This window comes from Callospermophilus lateralis, chromosome 5, assembly GCF_048772815.1.
Source record: "Callospermophilus lateralis isolate mCalLat2 chromosome 5, mCalLat2.hap1, whole genome shotgun sequence".
In the NCBI taxonomy this organism is placed as follows: Eukaryota; Metazoa; Chordata; class Mammalia; order Rodentia; family Sciuridae; genus Callospermophilus; species Callospermophilus lateralis.
In genome coordinates this window covers 153,657,428-153,670,320 of record NC_135309.1, presented here as the reverse complement: position 1 = coordinate 153,670,320, position 12,893 = coordinate 153,657,428, and the positions used below count along the sequence as shown (strand labels likewise).

The following is a 12,893-nucleotide window of genomic DNA, read 5'->3' as shown; positions in this document are numbered from 1 at the left end:
AGCTGGGGAGGTGTCCAAGAAGAGAGACCTAGATAGACCTTGGTGGAGAGGATTGCTCTAGGCACCCTCCCTCTCACAGCCTGGGTGCTCCCTTTACCACATGTCCTTTGTGTTGTCTTCTGGAGTCATTTTTTCTCTACTATCTCTGGCATAATTACTCATAAATCGTAAGATCATTCATAAATATGAAGATCACATAATTCTTTTCTTTCCATACTCCACCCTCCCCTTTTAAAATTTCTTCTATTAATTGAAATGCTTTTGTTTGATTATAGTTTGATAATTAACAGCTGTAATTTAACACTGAAATCTCTTTTTTAAAAAATGACATTTTAATCAAAATTACCTGAAGTTAACTAAAAATGCCATATTTTCTTTTTATTTTGTGGAGTAAAGTTGCTATTTGAGTAAAATTGCTGTCAGAAAATTTCATTACATATTCTTTGCCTATTGTTAGATTATTGATTATTTTTTAAACTAAGGTTTCAAGATTCAATGTTAAAATTTTTGTGATGTTTGTGATGATCTGTTGTGTTCTATAATAATTTCTCAAGAGAAAATTCTCACTTTTAAAATCCATAGATATCCCGGCAATGCAACTTTGGTTTGCTGATTCATATTACTTAAGGCAAATAGTATCTTTATATATTAAGAATAGTATCTATTATGATGTTCATGATAATGAATCTTTATGTAACTTGGTGTTACAACATTTGATTGTGTGGTATTAATGGATCATGGATGGATTCTTTTAAAGTTTATCTGATTGTATATAAAATATGCTGTTGTATGATTGTATGTGAATATGTGCGTGTGTGTATGTGTGTGTGTGTGTGCACGCATGTGTATGTACCTGAGGGCACCATCTACAGCCCAGCCTGGACATAGCCACTGGTATTGAATAATCACATGTTCACTTTTTGGGCAGGTGAGCCAAGATGGAAAGTCACTTCTTGACAAGCTCCAGAGGCCCTTGACTCCTGGCAGCTCTGACTCCTTAACGGCCTCTGCCAACTACTCCAAGGCTGTGCACCATGTCCTAGATGTCATCCATGAGGTGCTGCACCATCAACGGCAGCTTGAGAACATCTGGCAACACCGCAAAGTCCGGCTACACCAGAGGCTGCAGCTGTGTGTTTTCCAGCAGGACGTTCAACAGGTGGGTTTCAGGTCGCACCCTTCTCATGGGGAATGGCTTTTGCTGACTTGGTTTTTTTTGTGTGCACTGCCATGTTGGAATCATCTGTGCTGAGGAGTGGGCGTGAGGACAGGTGCTTCTTTGTTGACTACCATTGTGTGCACCTGCAGACTACTCGTAACTGCTCTCTCCTATGCGGACACATGAGGTACTGTGCAGCTGGCACTAGAGTATCTGTGGCTTTTGCTGTCCAAAACAGCCCATTCACAGTTTTGTATTTATTTGGAGAATAATGCTGGTGGTGTATATGCTGGTGTATTCTTTTTTTTTTTTTTTTTTTTTTTTTTAGTTGTAGTTGGACACAATATATTTTATTTATTTATTTTTATGTGGTGCTGAGGTTTGTTTAGGTTTGCCTGCTCTTTGGTTACTTGAACAATAAGATTTTTGTTCTGATTTGGTGTTTATTGTGGTTCATAATGCACAGTAGTTCTTCATTAGTTGTCATTAATGAAAAGTGGACTCCCATGACTGTTCATTTCTAAGGGGTAAACATCTGTTTTGTTGTAAAAATAAAAGTAAGTTCATGTCACCATCCTAATTGTGTACTTATTGCAGGTTTTAGGGACAAAGCTGTGGGTATACATTATGAAGTGGCTTCAGTGATGAATAAGAGAGCAATCACGTCCTTACTCTAAAGTAGAGAAATAGAGGGGTAAAAAGGTGCCAACTCTGGGGATGAGGAATTCTCGGGTTTGCAGGGACACCTGTGATCTAGGAAGTTGGCCTGAAGCAGTGGTGTGTCTGGAGGGGAAACACTCTCTTTTCCCTGGCCGTTTGCAAGCCATTGTGCATGATTCAGGCACATAGGATCTCAGATCTCCATCTCCCTAGGAATTGTCTGAAGGTTGATGGGGTTTCTGCCGAGTGGACTGGGATTGGAAAATCGTGCTGCTTTCTGATGAACACAAGATCCTCCCTGTCATTGATCACCATTCTTTACTTAATATGAATCTGATGAGTTCAAGATACTATTTTTATGGCTCTGTCATTTGTAATTTGTGCAAACTAGGCTTTGCTTCTAATTTTGCTTTTTAAGTTCTCTGAAGGTTACATATGCAAAGTGCCTCAGAAACAGTTGTTTTGATATTATGCTTCTTAACAATGTCGTTTTTAGCCCAAGAAGCTAATTACTAGGGAAAGAATACAGAGCAGGGAGAGAAGGAGGTGGAGCCAATGTCCTGGAGGGGTTATTGAGAGAATGGCAATTATAAGGTAGAAAGAACATATGTTATTTTTACTGAAATTTGTTTGAAAACTTTTATAAACCAGAAAATGTTAATAGTTCAAATATAATTATTAAAGGATTTTCCCATCTGCCTCATAACCGTTGGCTTGGTGTCCTAACTATCCATGGAATGATGCACTGAAGGGAACCCATTTTTCTACCTGGAGAAGCAGCAGTGGGTACCCACCTTTACCATGGCTTTTGAGGCACCAGTGGCATGAGAGTAAGTCACTGGACTGTGTAGGGTAGGGGAAGACACAGGAAAGTAAGACTTCTAGAAGAGGCTTAGAAGCCTGGCCATCTAAGTTGGCACCTGAACTTTAATATACTTGAACTTGAAAGCTGCAAACATTATTTGGAAAGGTAATGATGATAATTATGAGACCAGTTCTTCAAGGCAGCTTTTCCCCCTCAAGAACAGGACCTTAGGTTGGATATCAGTGGGAGGAGAGCATAATGTACCTGTTAGCATTCTGCAGAAAGTAGATTTCACCATTGAGGGAAGTATTTATTGATTAATGATCTGGACTGGTTTGGACTTGTTATGCAATCAGGAAATGGCTATTGTAGGCTTGACGTGTGAAACAAAGTGCAAAACTGATAAGATTAATCAAAGCAAAACACAATATAATGTCAAAACCAGAAAGGTATTTCTGAAGCTGAAGGAATTAATAAGAGGTTGTAAATAGGAGAGGTAAGCTGAGTATAAATGAACAAAGTGGTAATGCTTTAGAAAGATATATCAGCAAAATGTAGATTTGTCAAGATAAAAATAATCTAAATCTGCAAAAATATAATAAGCCAGTTAGAGATATCATAAATATTTTTGACTGTTTTGGGTAATGCAAAAGTATCTGGAGAATTAAAAAAAAGTATCTGTAAATATCATTGAGAAATAAAGAAGTACTGAGCAGTAGGCATGGCATGATTGCAATTTGATGAAGATAGCCATTTGATGAGAAATACTGAAAAGACATATTTCATAGTGTTCATAGTATAGTGCTCTAGGGAGGCTGTAGGCAGGGGCCAGGGCTATTTTAAAACATGTTAGTTTTGGTGTGGTGGTTAATTTTTCATAATCTCTGTACAGAAAGAGTTGGGTCTGGCAGTCAGAGGTGAGAGTAGAGAAGTAATGGAGGCTGCTGTTTCATAATGCTTATCTTGCTCAGAGCCCAGTGGGTGAGGAGTAGGAGGCCTTGCTGCAGACTCACCCAGTGCACATGATGTATTGCTAGCAGACTCATAGCCTCCTTGTCACGTGTCCTTATGACCTCCCACTGTGCTTTCTTGTGTGCTTACTGTTAGAGTAGCCCCCTGAATGCTTGGTGAATAAACAGGGCAACCATTGTGTTCTAGCTTAGCTGGGTGTTTAGCTCGGCATATGCTTTAGTTTACTATGGGAATGTAATTTGTTTTTTTGTTTTTTTGTTTTTTTGTTTTTTTTTTTTTAATTGTTGGTTGTTCAAAACATTACATAGTTCTTGATATATCATATTTCACACTTTGATTCAAGTGGGTTATGAACTCCCATTTTTACTCCGTTTACAAATTGCAGAATCACATCAGTTACACTTCCATTGATTTATATATTGCCATACTAGGGTCTGTGTAGTAATAGTCATGGTAGCCGGATGCTATCAGACTTGTTTTCCTGCCTCGCCTGTCCTGCTTGCCTGGCTTTTCTTGGACAGTTGGGATTGAATTACTCCAACACAGCAGAGAGGTGACTGGCTCCATAAAAGTCATCTTTCCTGACGCAGGTAGACTCACCAACAGAAGCTGCCCAGGCAGGGAGACCTCTTTTGAAAAGCTTCCCATTTTCACCCAGCAGCCCTACCTATAAGAGCTTCACCCCTGTGGAATTCCCTCTTGGAACAACTCCCTGCAGGTTGGTGTTGGACCATTAACTGATATTCTTAAAACAGGATCAAGAAGCCGGGCCTTAGTGATGCATGTCTGCAGGCTCAGCTACTTTGGAGGCTGAGGTCGGAGGATGACTTGAGCCCAGGAATTCAAGACCAGCCTGAACAATGTAGCAAGACCCCTTCTCAAAAACAGAAAAATTTTATAAAATGATCAAGCAAATATGGTCCACCCTAGATTCTTCTTGTCCACATCCTTTTTTTTTTTTTTTTAAATCTTAATTGAATGTGTGGTGCTCTGAGAGGGACAGAGTTAAGTGTTTCAGACAGCTCCAAGATCCTTCTCTCAAGGAATTTATAGTCTAATAAAAGCTGTTTTTTTTTAAAAAAAAAAATCGGATGACTTAATGTTCTAATAAATTAGACCATAACATGTTTGGATGTAGTATTCCCATCTTTGGTTATTTGGCTTTAATTCTGCCAAGGCATATGTTTGAGTCATGTCTGTCAAGTTGCTATCAGCAGTGAGGCATAAATAAAAACAGCCACTTCATCCATGTTATCCACCTACCTTGCATATGTGTTGGAGGGCACACATCTACACTTTAGTGATCTGTACAAATTTGGGCATTTCCAAGAATTTTGCCTCTATTCTTACCAAACCTCAAGTAGCTAGTGTAAAAGGTTAAATGAAAGCTCTATGGTAAAGGCACAGGGAACAGTTGTCATGGGGAAGGAAATATGAGGAAAGTCTTCATGGAAGAGGTAGCCTCTGAGCTGCTCTTGGAAGGCTGCAAAGACAGTCAGTCGTTGGAGGAATGGCCAATAGGAATAACAGTGAGAGCAGGGACAGGAGCAGACAGGGGCTGTCTTAAGGGCTTCAGGCGCAGAGTATGCTTGGAAGAGAGGGCATGAAGGAAGAGATAAGATGTGGCCCCTGCTACCAAGCACTGGGCTTGTTTCTGTAAGCTTTAGGAGACAACATTGAAGGACACAGCCTAACCCACACTGAATACCACTGCATTGGTGCCAGGGCTGAATGTATGGGTGAGGTGGGAAGTGAAAGGCTATTGGCCTGATCTGGAGCACAGGTTGGTTCTTCCTAGGTGCTGACCATCACATTTCCTTCCTCTTTCTGCTCACAGGCAGCCTGTTGAGGAGTCAAGTCAGTGCTTCTCCATGCTGCACATCAGCCCCACACCTTGATGGGCATCGATGCTGTGCATTCTGACATGCTGCTATAGGCAGTGAGGGTAGAAGGCACCCTCCTCCCTGCCTCAGAAAAATTGCTCTGGTCACTGTGTGAGGAATGAATTGGAAGAAGCCAAACCAGAGACCAGGAGCCATTAGGTTTCCAAGCAGACATTCATGCAGATCTCTGGTGCATCTAGAAGAGCAGAGCTTCAGGTCCATGGAGTGGCCAGCAGCATTGTATTCACTGGGGTTTCCCAAGTGTCTGGAATGGTGAATGCTCAGAAATATGGCAGTTTTGCCAATTAAAGAGTCTTTTGGGTCAAAAGTTTCTATTTTTAGTCTGGAATGGTTGGGGAAAACTGGCCTTCTGTTGAAATAAAGTACTTGGAGAGATTTGTCTGAAGGAATGGAAGCTTTGATTGTGTTAAAAGAATTAGGGGCATATGTCAAGGAAGGGATAATTTCAGTGCATAGGAATTTTGGAAGCTTGGTGAGATCTGTAGTAATTTTGGTTATTTGAATGCAAAATTAGTTTTTAATGCTGAATTCCAGCAGTAGGAGAAAGTCAGGATCTGCTTAAGAGGCAAGAGATTGCAGGTGTAAAGGGAAGCTGCTGCACAGCTTTAGTGTGGGTTCTAGCCGCTGGCCTTTAGCCAGTGAAAGCCATTTCTGCACTTTCTCCACTGCACTTCTTGAGTTTAAATGAGGAGCCGGAATTCTCCTCCCACCCACCAGAGTCAGTGGACAGCCTAACTATTGCACATTCTCTCTTGCTGTGTTCCCACACTGACAATTTTGCTGGTGTCTCTTGTAGGTATTTTGGTTCTCTGTCACACTTGTGGTGTATAACTTGCCCGAGGTACTTTTAAAAATAACTTCTTTCTCCCAAGTAAATACCAGGCTTGGTATGCTTTGTCATGTCCTCTCAATCATATTTATAAAACATCTTTCCACATTAAAAACATTTGCTTGTATTTGTAGAACAGACTAATTCTGATTTCAAAAATCCAATGAGCAAATGGATGGAGAGAGTTTGGCTGCTGTGACAAGAACTGAAGAGCTTTGGCGGAGAGCACCTTGTCACTGCCAGCTCTGAGTGCCAACTCTAAAATGACATTGCTTTCTCCCTCAGTCCTTCAAAGCCCATGGGGCATGTTGAGTTCTGTCTTCTTCATTTTACTTTTAAAAGTTATGTCATGCATATCATTGGGTTTGGAACCAGAGCCCTTCACTTTCCAGGTAATAAAACCAAGCCTGAGAAAAGTCAGGGACTTGGCTGAAGTTCCAAGAAGTTCTGTGGTGTTTTTACTACTTCACCATTCTGAGAGGATACTTAGCTTCTGAGCTACTCAGAGTGTAAAATCAACATGTTACTTAAGAAGGAACCTTTCAGGGGTCCTTTTCAGGCTGGGGCAAAGCTTGCAAACCGCAGCTGCCCCCTAATGTGAAGAGCTACAGCAATGTGAAGAGTGCTGGAGTTCAGTCCCTGAGGCCCATTCATGGAAAAGAAAGCGTACAAGAAGAGCTCCTTGCTGACTTCTGGCCTCTGCATCTGCCAGCCTACTGTCCACAGCTGCTGCTGCAGACCTTGCTGGACCCAGGCAGCTGCTCACTTGAAGTGAAGGATTGGTGCCCAGGTCATGCTGGAAAAGGGAGGAAATAATCAAGACAGTGCTTTCTGAAGTAAAATATGCTCAGAGAGCTGGGGAGAAAAACTCTCTGCCCACTTAACATAGGATGAGTATATGGGTTCCAGGAATTTAAACTCAAAAGTCTTTTTACTCTTCAAGTCTCACTGATGATTTTTACTTTAATACCATAATATTGGATATCCTCACAACAATGCTAAACACCAGTCTATAATAAAAATTAACATTATCTAAGTGAAACTTCTCCTTCTTGGACACCTACTTATATTTAGCAAATCTGAAGTAATGTTGCTTTGCACATCAGTCATCCTTTGTTATGTCTTTAAAATATCATTGATTTGTAATCAAGAAAGCTCCAAATGCAATACATCCATTTTTAGATTGGTTTCAAGTCAACAGTGGTTGAACAAGGAAGTAACTAAAATACATGAAGCCAGGTTATTAATTTGGGTTTTAAACAGAACGTAGAGTGGTCAGGGAGGACATCCATATTTTGAAACTGGAAAAAAATCTGATTTTTGTAAAAAGGAGAAATTTATAGTATTTTAGAATTACTTTGTAGTATTTTAGAATTATTAATTATTTTATAGTATTTTAGAATTATTTTAGAATTACTTTTTTCATTGGCTTTCTATAGTTTTGAAATTGAATATAGGATCAGGGGAGCTTTTCGTTTTATTTTTATGTACATAAAATGTGACTTAAAAAGGGCTCTTTTTGTTGTTATTGTTTTGTTTTGTTTTGTTTTTTGTGGTGCTAGGGATTGAACCCAGGGCCTTGTACATGCTGGGCAAGCACTCTACCAGCTGAGCTATATACTCAGCCCAAAGGCTTTTGTTAATGAGACAGAAAATCCTATAACTTATTCAATATGTATTGTCTCTTTAAATGGTAATTAAGATTGACAAGTATTTGTATGTTTTCTCTGGATGATCTTTGGATCCAGAGTTACCAATAAAAATAGATTAGCTTAATGTGCTCTTGGTTGTTTTATATCATATTTCTTATTTTTTTCCTTTTGTTTCCTTTTTTTTTTTTTTTTACAAATGGCAATCCTAGAGATGGAACTCTAATCTTAGAGGTGTGCTATTTGCAAATTTGGGTTGAGTCTGGAAAATAACGGTTGGCATTGAAAAGGTCTACATTTGGGTCTCTTTTCTTGAGCAGGCTAACTTCCCTGAGTCTTAATTTCTGGCTTAAAGAGGACAATAATGAAAGTCTGTTCTATTTTATTTGTAACCCTGGGGGATAGATATAATTTGGAATTCAAGATGTTTAAAAATTTAGAAAGGTAGCAAGGTATATGACTTGTGGTGCTCCTCATGGAGTCTAGGCAGCACCTACCCCCACCCCCATAAAGAAATGCATGTACTATCTCCAAAGCCAAATGTACAGTAACCCACACTAAAGGTTATTAGTACCCTTAGATAAGTTTTTTGCCAAGTAAATTTTGGAAACAATTTTTGGAAAAAATTTCGCAGCTTTTTGTGAAAGAATTGCGTGCATCCCTATTATCCTCTCAAGCATAGGACAGAATAATGACTCAATAAATGATATGAAATCATTGGGAATAATACATTACATGTTGATGACAGAAAATTGCCCTAGTGGGGCTGGGTTGTGGCTTAGTGGTAGAGTGCTTGCCTGGTACGTGTGAGGCACTGGATTCCATCCTCAGCACCACATAAAAATAAATAAATAAATAAAATAAAGGTATTGTGTCCATCTACAACTAAAAAAATATTTTTAAAAAACTGCTCTAGTAGTATTTTAAATAATAAGCAGCTACGTATTTTGAAGAAAAAACATGATACATTGCATTGGTCTTCATAGAGCATGTTGTTATGAGGTGGGCTTTTTGAAAATATCTTTCAAGAGGGGTTAGTGTTTGTTTATAAGTTCTTAAAATAATAATAATTAGGAATATCAATCCTCCAAACATGGTGGATATCCACCATGTTTGGAGGATATCAGATAGAGGGGCTTTATTACTGAAAGGTGTTTCAGAAAGGTTATACAAGATGGCCACAAACCTGCCACTTGCAGGGGGAGGGTAAGCACTTGTTCAGTCCTGGGTGTTTCATAGAAAATTATGAGTGCTTGCTGGTTTGCTCTCACCTAGGTTTGCTCACCATTATCACAGTGTCATCTCCCCAAAGGTTATCCCCTGTAGCCTAAGCTGTTCTGAAACCAAAATGGAGCTCTTTTCTTTCCTACCTTCTCATAACACCTATATGTCAATTGTGCCAACTCGGAGAAGAGGCAGAATGTGCCTGATGCTAGAGCTTAAGAGAATGTGCCATAAGGTCAGACTTCCTGGGTCCATATCTGTAGACAGGCATCTCTCTGACATAACCCAGGACCCTCCGTCCCGTTGCCTCTGTAGGGTGAGAGTGGCATTTGTGCCTCCCTGTGGCTCACTGTGAGGATTGGCATAGCCTTAGGTCATGCCTGCTTCAATAGCAGGTGCTCAGGGGGCAAGGTAGGTATTATTTAATAAATGATGATTATCACACTTGCCATCATCACATTTCATCTTGTAGGTAGCTAGGGCTGTAATTTCCTTTTCATTAGAAATAGGAAATCAGACGTCACAATCTGCATGATTGCCTACACATCTGACATTTGACTAAAGTGTCTGTGTATTTTAAGTGTTGGCATTGAATTTTGGGGTGACCTTGACCTTGGAGTTGTCATTTATGTCCATTAGAGGGCACCGAAGTACAGAGAGATGAGCTCACATTGGCTCCTCTGAACAGAGAGAAGGTGGTGTTGGTCTCCTAGCTTTTCTCTTCTGTCTCTGAGCCAGTAACCACGGGCAGGGATCAACGTTTGCCCTTTTCCTCAAATTTGGAAGGAAAGTAGCAAAACCTTGTTCTTGGGGCTCAGGTCATAGCACACAGATGACAACCACTGGCTATGGATGGTATCAGAAAGGCAGATGTCTGAACAACAATGATAAATTTCCTTGACTTGCTAATCTTTTTATATTTTAAATTGAAGAGTTTCACAAGCATGTCTTTAAAACGGTATTTAGACAAATACATTGATTTAGGATTTTCTGTCAATCTGGGAAATCATCAGATTTGCTATTCATTGGGGGTTTAATTTTTTTTAATTAAAGAATATACAGAATATACTGTATGGTTTTTCAAAGTCTCCGTATCTTTCCATGAAGATCTTATGTGGTGTAAGCATGGGTGTTCTTATGTACTTCTAAATTCTTTTCATGTTTAAAATTCTTCATATTTACCTTGTGCATAGGGTTGGCCTCATGCCTAGAGGCAAAACATTCCGCTAAATGCATTCGTTCTTGGAGGTGCAGCAGGTGTGAAGTTGTTGAGACATTTCACTGGGAGGGGAATGGGACCTCTATTTTATGCTGTCATATAAACAACTCAGCAGCTTTAGATCTGCCTGAAGTCAGGTGGTGAATGTGACAATACCCAGGGATTCTCTTGCTATCTTTGTAATCTCAAGAAAGAAAAATGGTGTGCAACATCCACTAGCTAAAAAAGCAATGGAACATGTATATCCTGTGCCATCAAGGAACCTAAAAATAGAAGGAAACTGGCCAGAGGTTCTGGATTATGAGTGGGGACAGCAAATGTGCCATGTATTTGCCTCACTCATATGAAGATGCTTTTCATGGAGTATTAAGTACTCACAACTCCCTATGATTCTCACCATTGAGCAGGGAAGGGCAACAGAATCTGAGAGGATAAGGAACTTGCCCAGGGGCACACAATCAGGTTCTGTGTCCATGTGCAGGGGGGAACAGAGCAAGGGACCCTTTTAGCAGCAGTGAACCTCTAGTTAAGCCTGTTTTATTTTATTATTGGCAGAGGTTGTGGGTAAGCTGCTTCCAGGTCATGCTCCACACCACTGCCTCTGCTGTTATTCTTCTACCCAAGATTGTTTCAGTTTGCATGTTTAGCTACTTGCTAAGGCATGGATGTTTGTGTCCCCCAGGTCATAAGTTGAAGCAAAGTCCTCATTGAGGCAGTATTGTGGCCTTTGGGAAGTGATAAATCACGGGTGGGATCAGTGCCCTTAGAAAAGAGACCTGAGGGAGCTTGTTGACTCTTCTGCCTTGTGAGGACGTGTAGAGAGTATCATCTGTGAAGAACAATCCTTAACCAGACATGGAACCTGCTGGCACTTGGATTTTGAACATGGCCTCCAGAGCAAGAGATAAATTTCTGTTGCTTATACATTATCCAGTCTAAGGTATTTTGTTATAGCAGCCTGAATAGACTAAGATGATACCATAATACAAACATGCAAAGTACAAGTGAGCTTTCAGTACTTTAGCAGCACATTACCAAATGTATTTTAGTATTTAAAATCTTTAGCTAAATGTTTTTAGTTAAAGACATCACCAACTTTTGCCTTTCTCCATCAGAGAGAAACAAAGTTTGTATTTGATGTAGTATACAGTTTCATTAGATGTTGTCACTGTTCTGGGTGATTTCTCAAGTATAAGAACTCCCTAGTCCCACATATAAACTTTAAAATATCAGATTGCACTGCTTTGCTTTCCTTTTTCTTTAATGTAGTAGATTGCAACTAGTATAAGAACTTTGCTTAAGTAATTAAATTCACAGAATGCTTAGGTTTTGCAGCATCTTGATTTGTAGAATAAGTTGTCCTTCAAAGCAAGAATTCTGGCATGTGTTTTGTTTTCTTAGATTTTACTTTTGTGTTTTGAGTCTTCTAAAAAAGAGGAAAAAAATAACTCTGCAGTTAAGATTGAGTTGCCTGAATTGTGAAGCTTTGAGCCTTTAAAAAATGTTAAGTTAAACTGATCCCCTGTGGCCTGATAGCCCTTTTCTTATACAAAATCCAGTTAGCTTCGTGGCTCAGTTGTGCATAAAAGTAGGTGAGATTTAATTTAATCATTATTGCATGTAATATTTATACATAGAAAGATCTACACTTTTAATTTAAGAGCTGATTAAAGTCCTGGTGGGAAAGCTGATGCAAGATATAATTATCAAGTATGTTAAATTAGTATCCAAGTACTACTTCTAATTTTTTTTTCCTGATTCACTTATTTCTTTCAGAGTTTTGACAACAGACCATTCTTCATTGGATAGCCCTAAACATTAAACAAGTTAGGACATTGTTTTTATAACACATGTGGCTATATTTCATTGTAGGTGCTGGATTGGATCGAGAACCATGGAGAAGCATTTCTGAGCAAACATACAGGTGTGGGGAAATCTCTTCATCGGGCCAGAGCTTTGCAGAAACGTCATGAAGATTTTGAAGAAGTAGCACAGGTGAAACAATGGTTTTTACTGTTTTCTTTTCTAAATATCTATTGGTTGAATTATAATTTTAACCACATCTGTTAAGAGTTAGCTTTTGCTAGAGTGTTTGAGGCAGTTCTTTGAGGTTAAACTCTCAGGTTTCAAAGTTGAAGATACCATTGCCTAGGGAGGAACATGATTTAGTCATGTGATCATTTTGTAAAATGTGATGTTTGTAAAACAAATTTATGTCTCAGATGTTTTGTCGCATTTATTGTACCCTTTTTTGACTAGTTTTGATATTTAAATTCATGGTTAGAGAATAATAGTCCTTCTTGCATTTCTGTAGTGATGGGCCCAGCATTAATCTTGACCTGTTTTAGTTTTTTAAAGTGTGTGTGCTTAGGAAGCAGGAGCCAGGAGTACAGTGTATTCAGAGCATGGGATGTATGGAGTGTAAGCATTGGGTATGATACAGCTCACAAACTGTGAGTTTGGACAAGTTGC

The 12,893-nt window shown here is 39.3% G+C and overlaps 1 protein-coding gene across 2 annotated transcripts in view; it reads left to right on the top strand.

The window, feature by feature from the left end:
• Positions 1 to 12,893, top strand: part of Trio (trio Rho guanine nucleotide exchange factor) — a 338,720-nt gene that overhangs the window by 159,010 nt on the left and 166,817 nt on the right. For both annotated transcript variants that reach the window (XM_076857460.1, XM_076857462.1), the window contains exons 9-10: positions 929 to 1,159; positions 12,294 to 12,416. In XM_076857460.1, the coding sequence (XP_076713575.1) occupies positions 929 to 1,159; positions 12,294 to 12,416 (354 nt within the window). The remainder of the gene's footprint in view (positions 1 to 928; positions 1,160 to 12,293; positions 12,417 to 12,893) is intronic.